The sequence below is a fragment of the Tamandua tetradactyla genome, chromosome 2, assembly GCF_023851605.1.
Source record: "Tamandua tetradactyla isolate mTamTet1 chromosome 2, mTamTet1.pri, whole genome shotgun sequence".
Lineage (NCBI taxonomy): Eukaryota > Metazoa > Chordata > Mammalia > Pilosa > Myrmecophagidae > Tamandua > Tamandua tetradactyla.
The window spans coordinates 135,996,496-136,019,554 of NC_135328.1; the positions used below are offsets into that span (position 1 = coordinate 135,996,496).

Here is a 23,059-nt window from a genome sequence, read left to right on the forward strand (position 1 = left end):
TTTTCTGATAAAGGAGAGTCTTGTCTGTTATGACCTTATTTACCCTTGCATCCTTCTCTTTTCTCCTTGCTAGGAATATGAGCATGAATTCATGAATCTGCTTACAGATTCAGCAGCCATTTTTCAATCAAGAGATCAGAAGCAAAAGAAGGATGGCGGGGAATAAAGAAAGATTTCCTCCCATTTTTGTTTGTTTTGTTTTCCTGGCTGATATTGTTGGAGGGCCAATGCCAACAACTTCCTTTTTACAGACTTAGGAGAAAAATAAATCTCCATTTGTTTAAGCAAAAAATGTTGGTTGAGATTTTTACATTTTGAGGTGAAAAGTTCTTAATTCCTGTACAGGATAGGGGTCAATTGTGTTGAAAGATGATGAGAGGTAATAAAATAAATACTCACACAAATAAGAAACAAAAACAGAAACTTGCTTAACTTTTGCTCCCATTTACTTGTTCCATCTATCTCACCTCCCGTCCCCTGGGAAAAGGCAGGGGATACAGTTACCTCTTTTACTGATCAACAACCATTTGACTAGGCTACTAAAATATAGCATCCTTATGAGAGGCTAGAATTTGGTAAAAGAATTAAGGGATGCTTTCAGTGAAGATGTCTAGCATGTAGGGGACCTAATTATGACAGAACTTGGTTTCACAGACTTCAGTGAAAATATTTTTAAAGTAAAGAGAGATTAAGAAGTATCAATCTTATTGGAAGTTAGCACTAGCCTAACTGAAGTTGAAGATTCTCATAGGCAGAATAACAGCCTCCCAAAGGTAATTACACCCTAATACCTGGAAACTGTTGATATGCTATACTACATGGCAAAGGGGAAATTAAGGGTGCACATGGAATTAAGGGTGCTCATAAGCTGACTTTAAAATAGAAAGATTATCCTGGATAATTTACAGAGGCCCAATGTAATCATGGGGTCTTTAAATATGGAAGAGGAAGACAAAAGAGGCAACATCAGGGTAATGCAATTTGAGAAAGATTCCACCAGCCATTGCTGGCTTTTAAGATGGAAAGAAGTCACGAACCAAGGAATATCAGCAGCCTCTAGAAGCTGAAAAAAGGCAAGAAAATGGTAGTGCGATTTTCTTTAGCAGCATTTATTAATTCCAGTAAAGAAGTATATTTGGAGTATATCAGATGATCTAGGGCTTAGTCTTTTTCATCTAGATATATAAGAAAGACAATGTGACAAAATAGTTGAAAATGGGTTATATAAAGAAGGAAGTGAAATTAGGGGTCTCAAAGAGTAAGGGATAATGAAAGAGTCAACTTGAGGTTTCAGTGAGCACAGGAGTTGGAATCATAGGAGATTATAATGAAACTATACAATGTTAGAGTTTAAAATGTCAAATATAAAAGGGACTCTTTCTGAAATTAAGATGTCCAAAAGCTATCTTTAAATTCCACTCAAATATCCACTAAAACACCCACAAAGGTTATGTAAAATTTTATAAAATCACAGAGCACTGGAAAATGAGATTATAGGTCACTACTTGCTAGAATTTGAGAGGAATTCTCTATTAATAATAGCTTGGATAAATCCATATTGAAATTCTCTCATTGGCCAATACATGCTGACATCTCATCACCCTCACTTACCCATAGGTATCTCCTTTTACATTCACTCACAGACAACTCCTAATCATGTAACATATGCAAAAGTGCCAGAGAAAGGGAAGTTGTAAATGCATCCTGGGATGGGGAATTAGCACTAAGCAGGGAAGACATGGGATAAATTCGACCAAAGTACATTGAATAGCTGAAATACTTCAAGAAACAGAATACAGATTACATAGTGTTAAGCATGTTTGGAGGACCACAGCCTTGGGGAAGATCCTTTCTTAACTGAGCAGATTTAATTATTTGAATTTCTATAAAACGGCAGAAATGTGCAAATTGATTCATTAAAATTTTTTGCTTTTGTAAGCAAAAGCTTAATGTCCTTCAGGTCCTTGAGCTTAATATTTGACAGTATTTTATTAACATTCAGTTAAGTGGAGAACAAAGGGGTCCAAGGAGATGTGATGACCATAACTTGTGCCCACAATCTCATGCTATCTTAACTTAAAAATTGTGGTGGGTCAAAGCAAAGTACAAAGACATGATGCTATTTTTAAACTGAATAGAGAATGACAAGGTCAAGTATGTATTAAAAATGCCTGATAATGATAACCATGGCAATATGGCTTTTATGTTCATCATTCCAGGAAAACTACCATCTCCAATGTTTTGTATTAACTCTCAAAATTAACAAACATTAAGGAGTTTTCAGCCATCTGCAAAGCATTTAAAAATGACACTTACGCACATTCCCTAGAACAAAATCAAACAAACAAAATCCCACCCTCCTTCCTTAGCTTCCATGACAATTTGCATAATTTTTCTTCATTTCCTTGGCCATTATTTTTTATCCCTCTTCATAGGTTCTCTTTCCTTTGCCTACTCCTTAAATGTTGATGTTCTTTAGGGTTTTTCCTTGCCTGTCTTCTTTTATTTTTTTTTATACAGTTTTATTTACACCACAGTACAATCCATCCAAAGTATACAATCAATGGCTCTCAGTATAATTAGAGTTGTGCATTCATCACCACAATCAATTTGAGAACATTTTCATTGCTCCACTGAAATTTTCCAAAAGAAAAATCCCATAACTCTTATACCCTCCCCCATTATTACTGATATTTAGCACCTCTGTTACAACTGATTAAATATCACAATATTAATATTTACTATACAAGTTTGCATTACTTGTATTTTTTCCATGTACCACTTATTATTAACACCTTATAATAAATGTACATTTGTTTTAGTTCATAGAAGAACATTCTTATATTTGTACTATTAACAACAGTCATCATCCACAACAGGGTTTGCTGTTATATTGTCCCATGATTTATCCTTCAGTATTTCTTCTAATGATACACATGACCCTAGACTTCCCTTTTCTACCACAATCACACTGATAATTCAGTGTTGTTAATTACACTCAAAATAATATTACAATCACCTTTATCCATTTCCAAATGTTCACAATCCCTGTCTTCTCTTATTCTACACTTTCTGTCAAGAAAATTTCACCCCTCTCTTGACTTCAGCCACTACTTCCCAAAAGAAGTGCCTATTTTGGCTTCCTTGACATCACAGTCTCCTAATTTCCCTTAACGCACTTTTTTGAACTTCAGAAAATCAGTAATTAGTTTTAGCAAATATACATGTGGAGGGCAAAATAATGTCTGCCCCCCACCCTCCACAAAGACTTCCATATCCTAATCCCTGAAACTTGTGCATATGTTACCTTACATAGCTAAAGAGACTTTGTAGATATGATTAAATTGAACCTAGAGATAGAGAGATTCTCCTGTATTAACCAGGAAGACACAATCTAAGCACATGCCTTAAAATTGGAGAATATTTCTCAGCTGTGAGCAGGGAGAGATGTGACTACACAAGAATGGACAGAGAGATGCAACATTGCTGGAGGAACATTGAAGTTGGAGGAACTGGGATAAGAGCCAAGGAATGTGGGTGATCTCTAGCAGGTGGAAAAGGGGAAGCAAGGGACTCTCCCTACAGCCTCTAAAAAGGAACACAACCTTGTAAACACCTTGATTTTAGCTTTAGGTTAGAAGTGTTGGACTTCTAACCTAAAGAACTATAAAATAATGTGTATTGTTTTAAGCCACCAAGTTTGTGGTAATTTTAATATCAGAAATAGAAAACTAATACAATTCAATATACTAACATCCCAGGGGAGTAATTTATGGTTAACTTCCTTTCAATAACTAACTATGAAAAATTTTATAACCATAGCAAAGCTGAAGGAATTCTACAGTGACTATCCATAAACCCACTACCCATATTCTACAAATAACTTTTTGCTATATCTGCTTTATCACATATCTAGCCATATATTCAGTCAGCTTCTCTCCTATTTTCTGATGCATTTCAAAGTAAGTTACAGATTATTTTTAAAATACATGCTTTCTTGGCAATATGACCACAAATTACTTATATACACACAACAAAGTACCATTAACTTACCACAGTGAGTACCACTTGTCCTGGATGAGATACTACCCAGATGGAAAATATTTGGTGGTTCCAATCTTCAACCCCTTGACTTATAAACCTACAAACAAAATATTTTATTTCTATTATTTATATTCAAAGACTGATCATGGCCATTTAACTAATGATCAAGAATGACAAGGTCACAGAGGAATTTTCCCTTAGGTTCTCTGATATTTTTGTTCTAATTTAGGTATATGCATGGGACCAAATAATATTAATAGAGCCTTAACCCATACATATTATGAATTAATATTAAATATTAGAAGAAAATAAGTGAGTCTTTGTATTAAGAATTTCTAGATCATGGTATTAATGATAGAAAACTATAAAGCAAAACAGCTTCTGTTTGAAAAAAAAAAACACCGTACCAACACCAAAACTTATACTCTTGGCCATTTCTCAAATAAAAATGTCTGGATATGTTTCATGAGTCTATCATCTCCATCACAATCAACTTTTAAAGCTAAATGCAGGACATTACTACTAATATTCATCATAGGGTTTCAGTCTAGTATTCCATAATATTTATATGACTTCATTTATTTTTATATATCAATCTTAAATTCATTTAGAATATATTTGAGCATTTGAAATGAAGTACTGATTCAGAATTAATTTAAAAAGAGGCATATTCTGGTGATATCCTATACACATTCTGGTGACATTCCTGAATTATAAGGAGAAAGAGAAAAATAGTAAAGCATTAGAAATTTAAAAAATGAAGCAAATTTAAAGGAATGGGTCAGATAAATATCAAGACCTCTTCAGAAATACTGTATGAGATCATTAAGCAATATTTTTAAAGATTTGAGAGAAAAAATTCAGAATTTTTAAAATGCAATTTTATTGAGATATATTCACACACCAAATAATCCACCCAAAGTACACAATCAGTGGCTTATAGTATCATAATATAGCTGTGCATTCATCACCACAATCAATTTCAGAACATTTTCTTTATACCAAGAATAAATAAATAAAAATTTAAAAGAACACCTAAAGCATCCCCATAACCCTTATCCCCACCTATTATTTAGTTATTCATTTTTGTCTTTATTTTATTTATCATCTGCCCATACAGGGGATACTGGGAGTGTCAGTCATAAACTTTTCACTATCACATGGTCACACAAGAAAAACTGTATAGTGATATGATCATCACCAAGAGTCCAGTTTACTTGATAACAATTCAACAGTTTTAGGTATTTCCTTCTAGCTTTTCTAAAACACTAGAAACTGAAAAGGAATATCTGTATAATGCATAAGAATAACCTCCAGAAAGACTTCTCGACTCTATTTGAAATCCCTCAGCCACTGAAACTTTGTTTTGTTTCATTTTTCCCCCCTTTTTAGTCATTTTCAATTGCACGATGCCAGGGCCAGGCTCATCCTGAGTCATGTCCCACATTTCCAGGGAGACATATCCTATGTAGCGGGGGAAGGTAGGGAGTTTATTTGCAGAGTTATTAGGCTCTGTTGAAGAACTGTTTCTCCATTACTAAAAAAAAAAATTTAGTTTTGTCTTATCAACAGGTCGTGTGGGTGATGTTTAGGAACCAGCATTCCAAAAAATAAATTTGAACTTAGAATTCTACTCTCAGACAAACTAACACACAAGCATGAGTGCAAAATGAAAATATCTGTCATCTACAGATGGTTTCTGAAAAAGTTACTTATGTATATATAGCAAAATGAAACTAAAACTTAATTTTAAAGCATCAGACCTATAAAACAGTGATGTACAAAAACAAAAATATTGTATTGTGAAGCCTAAATAATTATTGATCTATATATTTTTAATTTTTTAAATAAAATCAATCAAAATACAACACGGGCATTCTTAACGTGTGAACATTCCATACTTGGTGTGCAATCAATGGCTCACACTATCTTCACATAGTTGTATATTCATCACCCTGATCATTTCTCAGAACATTTAGATCACTCCAGAAAAAATAAAAAGAAAAAAGAAAAAAAGCTCATATATACCATACAACTTACACCTCCCTCTCATTGACCACTAGTATTTTCCTCTACCCAATTTATTTTAACATTTGTTCCCCTTATTATTTAGTTATTTTTAATCCATATTTTTTACTCATCTATCCATACCATAGATAAAAGGAGCATCAGAACAAGGTTTACACAATCACACAGCCACTTGTGAAAGCTACATCATTATATAATCATCTTAAAGAAACATGGCTACTGGAACATAGCTCTACAGTTTCAGGCATTTTCCTCTAGCCTCTCAGATACAGCTTAACCTAAAAAAGGGTTATCTATATAATGCGTAAGAATAAGATCCAGGATAACCTCTCGATGCTATTTGAAAGTCTCAGCCATTGACACTTTATTTTGTCTCATTTCTTTCCTCCCCCTTTCAGTCGAGAAGGTTCTCTCAATCCCTTGATGCTGAGTCCCAGCTCATTCTAGGATTTCTTTCCCACACAATCAGGGAGGTTTACACCCCTGGGAATCATGTCTCTCTTAGAAAGGGGGAGGGCAGTGAGTCTGTCTGCTGTGTTGGCTGAAAGATAGGCAACATCTGAGCAACAAAAGAGGTTCTCTGGGGGTGAATCTTAGGCCTAATTTTAAGTAGGCTTAGCCTATCCTTGTGGGGTTAAGTTTCATATAAGCAAACCCCAAGATTGAAGGTTAGGCCTATTGATTTTGTTGTCCTCACTGCCTATGAGAATATCAGGCCTTTTCCATATAGGGAAGTTGAATTTTCCCTTTTTCTTATCATTTCCCCAAGGGGACTGTGCAAGTGCTTTTTTATTCACTGTTCAAATCACTCTGGACTTTTATCAGGGCATCACTCTGGACAAACCTACAAAATCTCATGTCCTACACAAGGTTCCATGTACTTATGGTGTTCAATCAAACTATCATATAAGTTATAGTAGGAGATTCACTAGTCAAAATATAAATTTTGTACCAGATAAACATTTTCTGCTTTAGTCTCACACATAAGTTAAAGTTTTAAAATATGAATTACCATCTATTTTCAACACCTGCAATATTGACATTCCTTTGTTCTTCCTCATGCAAAAATATTTTTTATTTTGTATATTTAGTCACTATCATTGTACACTCCAGGCATTCCTAAATTATACCATCTCAGTCTTCATTATCTATCTTTCCTTCTGATTTCATTTTGCCCCCAGCCCTCCCTCCTCTATCATTCTCACATACAGCTTCATTCAGTATACTAATATTATTGTATTCTAGTTAGGTAGTATTGCACTATCCATTTTTGAATTTTTACAATCAGTCCTGTTGCACAATTTGTATCCAATCAGCTCCAATTACACAATATCTACCCTATTTCTATCTCCTGATAGTCTCTGTTCTTAACTGAAATTCTCCAAGTTCATTCATTAATGTTAGTTCATATAAGTGAGACCATACAGTATTTGTTCTTTTGTTCTGGCTAATTTCACTGAGCGTAATGTTCTCAAGATCCATCCATGTTGTTCCATACTTCATAACTTTAAATACATAACTTTTCTTACAGCTGCATAATATTCCATCGCATGTATATACCACAGCTTGTTTAGCCACTCATCTGTTAATGGACATTTGGGCTATCTCCATCTCTTGGCAATTGTAAATAATGCTGCTATAAAAGTTGGTGTGCAAATGTCTCTTTGCATCCTTGCCCTCATGTCCTCTGAGTAAGATACCTAGCAATGCTATTGCCGGATCATATGGCAATTCTATACTCAGCTTCCTGAGGAACCACGAAACTGCCTTCCACTGTGGTTTTACCATTTTACATTCCCACCAACAGTGGACAAGTGTGCCTCTTTCTCCACATCCTCTCCAGCACTTGTTGTTTTCTGTTTTATTGATAATGTTCATTCTGGTGGGTGTGAGATGATATCTCACTGTGCATTTCCCTAATAACCAGTGAAGTTGTACATCTTTTCACATGCCTTTTAGCAATCTGTATTTCCTCTTCTGAGAAGGGTCTGTTCATGTCTTTTGCCCATTTTATAATTGCGTTGTCTCTTTGTTGTTGAGTTGAACAATCTCTTTATATATTCTGGATACTAGGCCCTTATCTGGTATATCGTTTCCAAATATTGTCTCCCATTGTGTAGGCTGTCTTTTAACTTTCTTGACAAAGCTCTTTGATGCACAAAAGTGTTTAATTTTGAGGAGTTCCCATTTATCCATTTATTTCCCCAACGCTTGTGCTTTGGGTGTAAGATCTAGGAAACTGCCACCTATTATAAGATTTATAAGATATTTCCCTACATTTTCTTCTAAAAGTTTTATGGTCTTATATCTAATGTTTAGGTCTTTGACCAATTTTGAGTTAAGTTTTGTATAGGGTGTGAGATATGGATCCTCTTTCATTCTTTTGCATGTGGATATCCACTTCTCTAGGCACCATTTATTTAATAGACTGTTTTTTCCCAGGTGAGTTAGCTTGACTGCCTTATCAAAGATCAGTTGTCCATAGATGAGAGGGTCTATATCTGAACACTCTATTTGATTCCACTGGTCAGTATATCTATCTTTATGCTGGTACCATGCTGTTTTGACCACTATAGCTTTGTAATATGCCTTAGAGTCAGGTAGTGTGAGACCTCTGACTTCATTTTTCTTTCTCAGGATATTTTTAGCTATTCAGTGCACACTGCCCTTCCAGATAAATTTGGTTATTGGTTTTCCTATTTCTGAAAAATAAGTTGTTGGGATTTTAATTGGTATTGCATTGAATTTATAAATCAATTTAGGTAGAATTGACATCTTAACTGTATTTAGTCTTCTAATCCATGAACATGGTAAGTTCTTCCATTTATTTAGGTCTTCTGTGATTTCTTTTAGCAATTTCTTATAGATTTCTTTGTATAGGTCTTTTATATTCTTTGTTAAATTTATTCCTAAAAATTGTATTCTTTTGGTTGCAATTGTAAATGAAATTTTTTCTTGATTTACCTCTCAGATTCTTCATTACTAGTGTATGGAAACTATAGATTTTTGAGTGTTGATCTTAATAACCTGCCACTTTGCTCTACTCATTTATTAGCTTGAGTAGTTTTACTGTACATTTTTCAGGTTTTCAATATATAGTATCATATCATCTGTAACCTGTAAGAGTTTTATTTCTTCTTTTCCAAATTTGATGTCTTGTATTTCTTTTTCTTGTCTAATTGCTTGGGCTAGAACTTCCACCAAAATGTTGAATAACAGTGGTGATAGTGGACAATCACGATAAAATTGTCTTGTTCCTGATCTTAGGGGGAAAGTTTTCAGTAGTTCCTCATTGAGGATGATGTTAGCTGTGGGGTTTTCATATATTCCCTTTATCATATTGAGGAAGATCACTTCTATTCCTATATTTGAAGTGTTTTCAACAAGGAAGATGTTGAATTTTGCCCAATGCCTTTTCTCTATCAATCAAGATGATCATGTGGTTTTTCTGCTTTGAGTTGCTGATATGGTATATTACATTAATTGATTTTCATATGTTGAATCATCCTTGCTTACCTGGGATGAATCCTACTTGGTCATGGTGTATAATTCTTTTAATGTGCTGCTGGATTCGATTTGCAGGAATTTTATTGAGTATTTTTTTCATCTATATTCATTAGAGAGATTGGTCGGTAATTTTATTTTCTTTTAGCATCTTTGTCTGGCTTTGGTATGAGGGTGATGTTGGCTTCACACAATGAGTTAGGTAGCCTTCCCTCCTCTTTAATTTGTTTTGAAGAGTTTGAGCAGGATTGGTACTAATCCTTTCTTGAATGTTTGGTAGAATTCACATGTGAAACCATCTTGTCATGTACTTTTCTTTTTTTGGAGCTTCCTAATGGCTAATTCAATTTATTTATTTGTGATTAATTTGTTGAGGTCATCTATTTCTTCTCGAGTCAATGTTGGCTATTTATGCCTTTCTAGGAAGTTGTTCATTTCATCTACATTGTCTAGTTTATTAGCATAAAGTTGTTCATAGTATCCTCTCATTACCTCCTTTATTTCAGCATGGTCAATGGTTATGTCTCCTCTTCCATTTCTGATTTTATTTATTTGCATCCTCTCTCTTCTTGTTTTTGTCAACCTCACTAAGGGTCCATCAATCTTATTGATTTTCTCATAGAACCAACTTCTGGTTTTGTTGACTTTCTCGATTGGTTTCATTTTCTCAATTCCATTTATTTCTGCTCTAATCTTCATGATTTGTTTCCTTTTGCTTGCTTTGGGGTTAGTTTGCTGTTCTTTCTATAGTTCTTCCAAGTGAACAGTTAATTCCTCAATTTTTGCTCTTTTTTCTCTTTTGATATAGGCATTTAGGGCAATAAATTTCCCCCTTAACACTGCTTTTGCTGTGTCTCATAAGTTATGATATGTTGTGTTTCATTTTCATTTGCCTCGAGACATTTACTGATTTCTCTTATAACTTCTTCTTTGACCTATTGGTTGTTTAAGAGTGTGTTGTTGAACTTTCATATACTTGTGAATTTTCTGGCCCTCTGCCTATTATTGATTTCTAATTTCATTCCTTTATGATCTGAGAAAGTAGTGTTTTGTATGATTTCAATCTTTTAAAATTTATTGAGACTTGCTTTGTAACTGAGCATATGGCCTATCCTTTAGCATGATCCATGAGCACTTGAGAAAAGGGTGTATCCTTCTGTAGTGGGGTGTAATGTTCTAAAAATGTCGTTGAGTCTTTTTTTTATTGTATTATTCAATTTCTCTGATTCTTTATTGATCCTCTGTCTAGATGTTCTGTTCATTAACAAGAACAGGGAATTGAAGTCTCCAACTATTATGGTAGATGTGTCTATTACTCTTTTCAGTGTTTGCCTCATGTATTTTGGAGCCTCTGGCTCAGTGCATAACTATTTATGATTGTTGTCTTCTTGTTGAATTGTTCCTTTTATTAATACATAGTGTGCTTCTTTTTCTCTTTTGTTTTACATTTGAAGTCTAATTTGTTGGATATTAGTATAGCTACTCCTGCTCTTTTCTGCTTGTTGTTTGCATGAAGTATCTTTTCCCAGCCTTTCACTTTCAACCTATGTTTATCCTTGGATCTAAAATGTCTCTTCTGTAAACAGCATATAGATGGGTCCCGTTTTTTAACCCATTCTGCCAGTCTATGTCTTTTGATTGGGGAGTTTAATCCATTAGCATTTAGTGTTATTACTGTTAAGGAAGTACTTTCATCTACATTTTGCCTTTTGGATTTTATATGTTGTATCTAATTTTTCTTCTTTTTATGTTTACTGGTAGTCTTCACATCTACACTCTTCTCCACACCTCTCTCTCCTGTCTTTTCCTACCTGTCTCTAGTGCTTCCTTTAGTATTTCTTGCAGAGCCAGTCTCTTGGTCACAAATTCTCTCAGTGATTTTTTGACTGAAAATGTTTTAATTCCCCCCCCCCATTTTTGAAGGACAATTTTACTGGACATAGAATTCTTGGTTGACAGTTTTTCTCTTTTAGTATCTTAAATATACCACTGACTTCTTGCCTCCATGGTTTCTGCTGAGAAATCTATGCACAGTCTTATTGGGCTTTCCTTGTATGTGATGCTTTCAAATTCTCTTGTTGCTTTCAAAATTCTTTCTTTATTTTTGACATCTGACATTCTGATGAGTAAGTGTCTTAGAGTATGGTTATTTTGGTCTATTCTGTTTGGGGTACGCTGCATTTCTTGGATCTATAATTTTAAGTCTTTCATGAGAGTTGGGAAATTTTCAGTGATAATTTCCTCCATTAGTTTTTCCTCTTCCTTTTCTCTTCTCTTCTCCTTCTGGGACACCCGCAACACTTCATGTTGTCAATCAATTCCCTGAGTCCCTGCTCATATTTTTCCATTCTTTTCCCTATATTTTCTTTTGCTTGTTGGATTTCAGATGTCCCGTCCTCCAGTTCACTAACCCTATCTTCTGCCTCTTGAAATCTGACGCTGTAGGTTTTCATTGTTTTTTTCATCTCTTCTACTGTGCCTTTCATTTCCATAAGTTCTGTGATTTGTTTTTTCAAACTTTCAATTTCTTCTCTTTGTTCATCCCTTCCCCTCTTTACATCTTCCCTCAATTCATTGATTTGATTTTTAGTGAGGTTTTTCATGTCTGTTCAAACATTCCGAATTGTTTCAACTCATTTGAATTGTTGGTTTCTTCCTTTGATGGGGTTATATCTTCAATTTTCCTTGTATGATTCGTTATTTTCTTCTTGCTGGCATCTAGGCATTTAATTTCCCTCACTAGTTTATTCTGGAGATTGTTTTTACTTTTTTACCTAGGATTTTCTTGCTGGATGACTTTGTTGTCTATCTGTTCTTTGACATTCAGTTCGGCTTATTTTAGACCTCTAACTTAGGTTTTGTTTAAAAGATCTGAATTTTTCAGCTGTTGTATTGCTTCTTGCCCTGCTTGTATGGGTCCTCCATTAGGAGGGTCTTTTTAGGTATTATAGACCCCAGTCAGATTTTCCCAGACCAAACTGGTCTCCTTTCAGGAGGAAAGAGTCACCTGTGTCAGTTTTCCCCGAGGGTCAAACCCAGCAGAATGAAAGACTGTGTTTTTCCTATCCTGACCAGTATGTGGTGCTTGTCTGCCCGTGGGTCCCACTAGCATTAGATGATGTGGTACCTTTAACTTCAGCAGACTCTCCTTGCTGGGGGTGTGGTCAAGACAGAGTACAGGTTGTAGCCTGGTGCTAATTGCTTCAGTTTTTCAGTTTTCCAGACCGTTGAGGGAGGGTGAATTCCTTGAGGAAGAGTTTCCACCTGAGTTGGGCCCCATCCCTCTCCTGAGAAAGGCACAGTTTCCAGACGTGTTCTCAGACAAGCTTAATTCTACCCTTGCCTGGGGCAACTGGGGCCTAAGAAGCCTTGCAGGTGACCACAAAAGGTAAAGAAAAAAGAATCCTTTTCAGAGCAGGAATCCCATTTCTCAGGTTTGACAATCAAAAGCTTAAGTTGGTATGCTGCTCTGTGTATCTCCAGATCCTATGTGCCCCCACCTGCTTTCAAGTCTTAGACCCTTTCAAGTATTTTGTACTGTCCAATCAAAAAAAAACCTTTTTTTTTTCTTTTTCCATCAGCCCTGCCCCATCTGTGCCAGGGCAAAACCCAGCAACCTTAGCTTTTACTGGAGGTTCAGCTGAGCTGGGGCCTATTTTTAGTAGCAGAATTTGTTAATTGATTCTAAAAATTGCAGCTTGGTAGAGTTCAGCCCCTTGCTGCTAGTAAAGTCTCTTTCCTATCCCCTCTGGGAAGCAGCCTGTGGGGGATGCACCAGCCGCTGCAGCTTGGGGGATTTACAGTTCTGGGCGGGGTTGCAGTTGGTCCAGCTTGTCCAGACACTGGTATATGTTGTGTGCCCGGTCACTGATAAGGCCCCAGCAGTTGTTCTGTACTGTTCCTGGCTATTTACTAGCTGCTCTGGAGGATGAACTAAATCCCACACCTCGCTAAGCCACCATCTTGGCTCCTCTATTTTTCTTTAAAAAAAGAAAAGAACTAAGAGCAATCTGGAATAAAATTCTAAATGATTTCAATATGGAAGTGGTGATGGGAGGAAATTATGAAGCAAAGCATGGTCTTCTCTTTCTCTTTTAGGGAACAAATTGGATATATATCTAACTAGATACTTTGATAAAATGTTTTGCTAAATTTGTTAAAATTTTTAGAGTATTCACTTCTGTATAGCTGTATCAAAACAGATGAAGAAAACTCAATCTATTAATAGGAAGTGAAGAAAACTCACAACCAAAGGCCTGGTAACTGGAAAACATACAATGAGATTAAAGTATAAGTGAAGATGTAATAGTATTACTGGAGCTCTACTGTCACCAGAGTTCTGCTCCAGGCTCAAGGTCTTGTCATGAGAAAGAATTCAAGGATGAAACAAGCAGGTATAAGCAAGTAATGGAGTTTACTGGAGAGACAGGGTGAGTACATACCAGGCTAGGGCAGGGTGGATGTGAAGAGGGTGCTGAGAGGACAAGGGTCTTGACTGTAGTGGCAGTCTGGATGGGTTTCAGGTTTTGGGACAGGATTGTAATGGGGAGGACTACTTAAAAAAGGATTATTTACAATTTTGCCTCATTCCACGAGGAAGAGTTATGAGGAAAAGGTTTCTGACAGTCCTACTGAGGGTAACATAATTTGCAAAAGCCCTTCATTGGGTTCGTCCCTACATAAGGCCATGAAAAGCTGTACATAAGGAATTTCTTGCCACTTTTCCTCCCTTTTACAAAACATTTAATTGTAAGAAAGAGGTTATACAATCCATGGACATGAGAAACCCAAGAACACACAAGACAGAAAAGGAGAGAGTGGATTTTCTGGGCTTACACACTAACAAATATCAACCACAAACACTTTCAAATTGGTAAAAACAAAAAGTAAAACCCACTTTTATACTTGATATAAGAGGTTTAACATGGCCCAGAAATGTTAAAAATAACATTCTGATACCAATGTTTGTGGTCATGAAAAAAGATATGACAAGTTACTACTATTAGACAAATAGTAAATTTTTAACCTAAAAAATTAATTGGTACAAATACTGTTATAATGATTAAAATTACATTCTATTAAGATTCATGTATAACAACCTAGCATCAAAATATATAAAAGATGTTAGAAACATTAGAAATAAAATTGAGTAATTGAAAAATCCATAAAAAAATAAGAAATATTTAATATAATTTTCTAAGAAATAGAGTAAGTGAATGAAAATAAATAAGGTATAAATGATAAAATCAAGGAATGGTTAGCATAAAAATTTATTAATGTAGTTCATGACATCCACAAATTAAATGCAAAAGTATATCGGATTTTATCAACAGATTAATTGAAAAGAATTTGATGTAATTAAATATTCTTTAATTATAAAAACTCTTTACAAACTAGGAATAGAATAAAACACCTTTACTTTGAAAAAAGGTATGCACAGAAACTTAAGCATCATAAGAAAGGATGAAACACTGGAAGTTTACTCAATATAATTAAGAACAAAAGAACTATGCTTGCTATCATCTCTACAATTTCAATATTGTATAAAAGTTTTCATCTATAACAACATGAAAAGAAAGCATTTTTAAAAGAAGTGTAAAGAGACTGTACTCTCATTAGTAGCAAATGATGTGATTTTCTAACCAGAAAAATTCCAGGGCAAAAACTGAAAAACTGCTTGTCTCTCCTATACAAATGCCCAGATTTCCTTTGGGGGGTTTCATACCAACAGAAGTCCACTTCAGGTGCAGAATGGCATCTGGTTCTCATTACATTGCCCTCGGAGTAAAAATAAGGGCAAAGGTGGGTAGATAAAGTTGTTTATATAAGTAAATAATAACCTGCTCTGCTCTAGAAACCTTGTGTTGACATTCAAAATAATATTAATAAATACAGATATTAAAACTTAACAAAGATCAACAACTTTTCTATAGCCAACAATAAATGATTTTAAAAATGATTGGAGAATTCAGGGAAGATGGCCAACTAGAGCAGCTTGAGATTAGCCCTGCTCCATGGAAAAGTTAGAGAAGGGAAAGGAGGGCGACTGAAGCAGCAATTCAGGAGTGTGGTTAACCTGGGAGAGACTTCTGCACCACATGTGGCAACCTTGGCTAAAGAGGGCAAGGAACTGAGAGGCAGAAAGCTGGAGCCTGGCATGGAGGCGTGGAGCGGTGGAGCCCACAGGAGTGCATGGATGGGTACACGGGACTAGGAAGTTAGCCAGGCCATGTCCCTCAGGCGGCTACCCTCACTGGTGCAGCCCCATGACTGGTGACTCATCCCCACACCCATGCACCTGAACCCCCTCACCCACTTCCATTCTCCATGCTCCAGGCACCCCTAACCCACCAGCCCTCAGTGCATGTAGCTGCCCCACACCCTCACCCCGAGTACACCCCATCACACCTCTCCTGCATCCCTCCCAAGCACTACCTCTGCCTCCCTGTTCCCTGCAGGATGTTACCAACGCATAAAGGTTGTGGGCACCAACCTCCATACATAGGCTATCCCTGGCCACTGGGCGCCCACGTTCACAAGCAGCACTGTAACATCCCCAACCTATGCGCATTCCTGCCCTGAAACAAATCACCATACTGAATGCTCCACACCATGCCTTGCTCCCTGCTGTACAATCATCCCACAAACACAAGGCTTTAGACTATTGAAAGAAATCAACTCCCAAAGTAAATCAATCAAGATATCTACATGCAACAAAGATAGCAGAAGATCACTAAGCATATCACAGTGCAGACAGATATAGCCCTGCCTAATGACCAAATCAAAACACCTGAGGAGACACAGACATTGGAATAACTAATCAAAGATGTTCATACAACTCTACTTAACAAAATAAGTGGGACAGCAAATGACATAAAGAGACCAAGATGACAGGAGAAGAGCACAAACAAGAATTTGAAAGAATAAATAGAAAAATAGCAGAAATCACAGAGATTAAAGACTGTTGACCAAATAAAAAACCTACTAGAGGCATTCAATACCAGATTTGAAGACACAGAAGAAAGAAGAAATGATGTAGAGGACAGGATAATTGACTTCAAAGACTCAAAACAGCAAATGGCAAAAGAAGATGGAAAAAATTGAATAGGGACTCAGGGAAATGAGAGGCAAAATCTAATGCACAAATATAAGAATCACTGGTGTCCCAGAAGGAAAAGAGAGGAGTAAAGGGCTAGGAAGAGTAGTTGAGGATATAATGGGGGAAAACTTTCCAACCCTCATAAAGGACATAAACAGAGAAGTCAAAGAAACCCAAAGAACTCCAAACAGAATAGATCCAAATACACCTTCCCCAAGGCACATACTAATCAGTCTGTCAAATGTTGAAGAGAAGCAAAAAATCCTGAAAGTGGCAAGAGAAAAACATACAAGGGAAACCGAATAACACTGAGTTTAGACTACTCAACTAGCACCCTGGAGGCAAGAAGGCACTGGTATTATATATTCAAGATTCTAAAAGAGAAAGATTTCCAGCCAAGAATTCTGTACCCAGCCAAATTGTCCTCTAAAATTGAGGAAGAGATTAAAGCTTTACAAGCAAAAAAGTTGGAAAGAATAAGTCAACAAGAGAATGGTCCTACAAGAAATACTAAAAGGAGTTATGCCAGCTGAAAAAAGAGACAGGAGAGCAAGGTCTGGAGGAAGGCACAGAATTGAAGAGTACCACTAAGGGTAATTCAAAGAATACAGAGAGAAAGAGGGAAAAGAATACATAGATCTGACAAATAAAATAAAAAAGATAAGATGGTGGAATCAAGAAATGCCTTTTCAGTAATAACTTTGAATGTGAATAGATTAAATTTACCAATTAAAAATACAGATTAGCAGAATGGATTAAGAAACATAATCCAGCTATATGCTGCTTACAAGAGATTCATCTTAGACACAAGGATACAAATAGATTGAAAGTGAAAGGATGGAAAAAGATCTTCCATGCAAGTTGTAATCAAAAGAAAGCTGGAGTAGCTATACTAATACTGGGCAAAATAGGCTTTAAATGTAAAGAAATCATAAGAGACAAAGAAAGACACTATATACTAATTAAAAGGTCAATTCACCAAGAAGATACAACAATTATAAATATTTATGCTCCCAAACAAGGAGCTCCAAAGTACATGAGATAGACTTTGGCAAAACTGAAGGGAGCAATAGATGTTTCAATACTAATAGTAGGAGACTTCAATACACTATTCTCCTCTAGAGATAAAACAACCAGACAGAAGATCCTCAATAGAGAAGTTAAATAACTTGATAAATGAATTAGACCTAACAGACATATATAGGTCATTGCACCCCAAAGCACAATGTTATACATTCTTCTCTAGTGTTCATGGAACATTCTCCAGGATAGATCATATGCTGGGACACAAAACGGGTCTCTATTTATTTAAAAATATTGAAATTATTCAAAGCACTTTCTCTGACCACAATGGGATGAAACTGGATCTCAATAACCACCAAAGAATAGGAACATTCACAAATAAATGGCGATTAAATAATACACTCTTAAATAACCAGTGGGTCAAAGAAGAAATTGCTAGAGAAATTAGCAGCTTTCTGGAGATGAATGAAATGAGAATACAACTTATCAGAAATTATGGGATGTGGCAAAGGCTGTGCTGTGAGGGAAATTTATTGCCTTAAATACCTATATTAAAAACAGGAGTGAAAATTGAGGACCTAACAGTAAACCTGGAGAAACTTGAGAAAGAACAGAAACCTAACTCCAAAGCAAATAGGAGAAGAAAAATAACAAAGATTAAATCAGAGATAAATGAACGGGAGAACAAAAGAACAATAGAAAGAATCAATAAAACCAAAAGTGGGTTCTTTGAGAAAATCAATAAAATTGATGGGCCACTAGCAAGACTGGCAAAGAAAAAAAGGGAGAGGATGCAAATAAACAAAATCAGAAATGAGAAGGGGTGCATTATCACAGAAATAAAAGAAATCATAAGAGGATACTATGAACAACTATAAGCCAACAAACTAGACAACATACATTAAATGGACAAATTCCTGGAGACACAAACAAGCTATACTGACTCAGGAAGAAGTAAAAGATTTCAGCAAACCATTCACAAGTAAAGACATTCAATCAGTCATCAAAAATCTTCCTACAAAGAAAACCCCAGGGCCAGATCGCGTCACAGAGGAATTATATCAAACATTCAGAAAGAGTTAACACCAATCCTGCTCAAACTTTTCCAAAAAAAAAAATGAGGAAAAAGGAACTCTACCTAACTCATTTTATGATGCTAATATCATTTTAATACCCAAACCAGGTACAGATACTATATGAAAGGAAAACTACAGGCCAATCTCCCTAATGAACATAGGTGCAAAATTTTCAATAAAATATTAGCAAATCGAATCCAACAACACTTTAAAAGAATTATACACCATGACCTAGTGGGGTTTATAATAGGAATGCAAGGATATTTCAACACAAGAAAATCAATTAATGTAATACAACACATTAACAAATCAAAAGAGAAAAATCTCACGATTATCTGAGATTAACTGATGCTGAAAAAGCATTAGACAAAATTCAGCATCCTTTTCTAATAAAAACACTCCAAAAGATAGGAATCAAATGTAACTACCTCAATATATTAAAGGGAAAATATGAAAAACCGACAGCCAGCATCGTACTCAATGGGTATAGACTGAAAACCTTCCCCCTAAGATCAGGTACAAGACCAGGATGCCTACCGTCACCACTAGTATTCAGCTAGAATAATAGTGCCAGAGCAGGACACGGTGTGGAGCACTAGCTAGAGCAATCAGGAAGGCAAAGAAATAAAAGGCATCCAAATTGGAAAGGAAGAAGTAAAACTCTCACTATCTGCAGATGATATGATAGTGTACTTGGAAGATCCTGAGAAATCTACAGCAAAGTTACTTGAGCTAATGAACAAATTCAGCCAGGTGGCAGGGTATAAAATTAATGTGTAAAAATCAGTAACATTTCTATACACAAGCAATGACATAATGAGGAGTCAGTTAAGGAAAAAATTCCATTCAAAATAGCAACTAAAAGAATCAAATACTTAGGAATGAACTTAACTAGGGACATAAACGATTTGTACATAGAAAACTACATAACAAGCTAGGAGAAATCAAAGGAGATCTAAATAGGTGGAAAGACATTCGCTGCTCATGGATAGGAAGGCTAAATATAATTAAGATTCAATTCTTCCCAAATTGATCTACAGATTCAACACAGTACCAAACAAAATTCCAACAACCTACTTTGAAGATTCAGAAAAGCTAATTATCAAATTTTTCTGGAAGGGAAAGAGACCCTGAATAGCTAAAAGCATCCTGAAAAAGAAGTGGGAGGATTAACACTCCCTGACTTTAAAACCTGTTATAAAGCCACAGTGGTAAAACCAGCATGGTGCTGGCACAAAGACAGAAGCATTGACCAATGGAATCGAATTGAGAGTGCAGAAATAGACCACCAAATCTATGGTCAACTGATTTTTGACAAGGCCCCCAAATCCTCTGAACAGGACAAAATAGTCTTTTCAATAATTGGGCATGGAAGAACTGGATATCTAAAGCCTAGAAAATGAAAGAGGACCACTACACATCCTACACAAAAATTAACTCAAAGTGGATCAAACACCTAAATATAAGAACTAGCACCATAAAGCTTCTAAAAGAAAATGTAAGGAAACACCTTCAAGACCTAGTAATAGGACGTAGGGTCTTAAACTTTACATGCAAACAACAAGCAACAGAAGAAAAAATAGACAAATGGGAACCCCTCAAAATCAAATGCTTCTGCACCTCAAAAGACTTTGTCAAAAAGGTGAAGAGGCAGCCAACACAGTGGGAGAAAATATTTGGAAATCACATATCTGACAAAGGTTTGATTTCCTGTATATACAAAGAAATCACATAACTCAACAACAAAAGAACAAACAATCCAATTATAAAATGAGCTAAAGATATGAACAGGCATTTTTCTGAAGAGCAAATATGGATGGCTCAAAAGCACATGAAAAGATACTCATTTTCACTGGGTATTAGGAAAATGCAGATCAAGACTACAATGAGATACCACCTCACACCTGTAAGAATGGCTGCTATTAAACAATCAGGAAACTATAAATGTTGAAGAGGATGCAGAGAAACTGGGACAGTTATGCACACTGGTGGGAATGTAAAATGGTGGAGCCACTATGGAAGACCATTTGGTGGTTCCTCAGGAAACTAAATATTGAGCTACCCTATGACCCAGCAATAACACTACTTAGTATATATCAAGAAGAGCTGAAAACAATGACACAAATGGTCATTTGTACACCAATGTTCAAAGCAGCATTATTCATTATTTCCAAAAGAGGGAAACCAACCAAATGCCCATCAACAGATGAGTGGATCAACAAAATGTAATATATACATAGGATGGAATATTATGTAGCAATAAGACAAAATGACATCCTGAAGCACATGACAAGATGGCTGAGCCTTGAGGACATAATACTGAGTGAAATTAGCCAGACACAAAAGGACACATACTGTATGATGCCACTTCTATGACCAGCATAAAGATAAAATCAGAGACTTATAATACAGAATACAGGGGACTCAAAGATACATAGAAGCTAGAGATGGATGAACCGTTAACTAATGAGGTTGAGCTCCAAAGTAAGGGAATAGACAGGAGTGAAGGTGATCCTCTAGTGGGTCTAGAAGTAATATTACCATATTGAAGATGAACAAGATTGAAACAGGTTGAATAGACCTACATGTTCCACTGACTCACACTAGAAATATAAATGAGTTCTCGTACTTCAAAGATATGATTCTTGTATAAAGAGTGTTTAAGTCCAGGCTACAGGGGGAAAACTGTTATTGCATGCTATGAGCTATGTTTAAAAGGAAACCATCAGTACTAACACAGCAACAGCAGAGGTAAATAATGGGGTGAGGGACAAGAGTTAAGAGGAGGTTTAGATCTTCTACTTGGTGAGGGCGTGTTTATTCATTTTCTGTCTCTTGGGAACAGTGAAATTATTTAAAATTGAGCATGTTGATGGACTGTGGACTTTGGGGCCTCAACATGATGCCCACTGAATGCAGGTGGCTGAAGGATGCACTGACAGAAAACTAGAGTGGTGAACGATGGTATATACTTATGAAGAAAGGTTGTGCTGCTACAAAAAGGAACAATGTCGTGAGGCATGCAACGATGTGAATGAACATGTGGGACACTGGGTGAGACAAAATAAGTCAGAAACAAAAAAACAACAATGGGTATGCGCACCTTTAGAAAATGCTTATAAGAAAACAGGGGCCTAGATTATAAGTTTTAGAGCAGACACACTAAGTATACAGTGGTGATTATTATTTCTGGATTTTGAGAGGCTGTTTCATATATATAACCTGAAATATAGAGAGAAGAACAAAGCCGAACAGGTTGGGGTTAAAGTAATTCAGAACATAGGGGTAAGGAAGACAGTGTCTATATTTTAGAACCACAATACTCTTTGAGACCAATGGAAGAAATGTTTATTTGATCTGGAACTGAAATTATGTGTAGTGCATAATCTAATTCAACCTATCTGTATAGCTCATTTGAACAACTGAAACACAGAGAGCACAGAATGAGAAAGAGATCCTTTAATCCTGTATACATTATTGTAATGCCTGGAAACATCCTAAAGTATATTAACCAGATAATCAAAAAGTATGGGCAAAGTCCCCTGAGGGAGGGGAGAAAGACTATGGAACTATTAAACCTTACCATCAGGGAATTCCCTGATACTGTGTCAAACTTTAGGGACACCCAAATCAAAAAGCCATGCCCTCGATCATGAAGCTTACCCTTGTGAAGCTCAAGCAGTTAGCACAGAAGCTTAGACTACATATAGGCATGCCTAAGAGTTACTTCTGGAGGACGCTGTTGTTGCTCAGATGTGGCCTCAGTCTCTCTAAGCCCAATTCTGCAAGTGAAATCATTGCCCTGCCCCCTATGTGGGACATGATATCCAGGGCTGAAAGTCTCCCTGGCGACATGGAAGAGGACTCCCAGGGATGAATCCAGACCTGGCACAGTGGGATCAACAACTACATCCTGATGAAATGGGGGGAAAGAAGTGCAATTAATATAGTATCGGTGGCAAGAGAATTCAAATAGAGTCGAGAGGCTACTCTGGAGGTTGCTCTTATGCAGCTTCAGTTAGACCTTGCTCCCTATCATAACCTGCTAACTCCCGACCAGGACCACTCCAGACAGTCCTAAAGAACACCTAAGGCAATACATTAGATTCCACAAGGGTTCTGAGCACTAGAGAACTTGACAGAAACCTACCACCTCCAGATGGGTCCCTGGTCCAGATAAGTCCTGAAACCCAACCCAGCCTCTCCAGAACATCAGATAGTTCCATCTTCTTACACCATCTTAGTGACAGACCCTTCTAATATCAAAAATGTAGAATAGCCACAG

General features: G+C 36.2%; 1 protein-coding gene across 1 annotated transcript in view; it reads right to left on the reverse strand.

The window, feature by feature from the left end:
* DNAH14 (dynein axonemal heavy chain 14) overlaps positions 1–23,059 on the reverse strand; it is a gene marked incomplete at its 5' end in the record, with an annotated part of 509,245 nt that overhangs the window by 287,042 nt on the left and 199,144 nt on the right. The window contains one exon of the mRNA XM_077129892.1: positions 4,054–4,141. Coding sequence (XP_076986007.1) covers positions 4,054–4,141 — 88 coding nt within the window. The remainder of the gene's footprint in view (positions 1–4,053; positions 4,142–23,059) is intronic.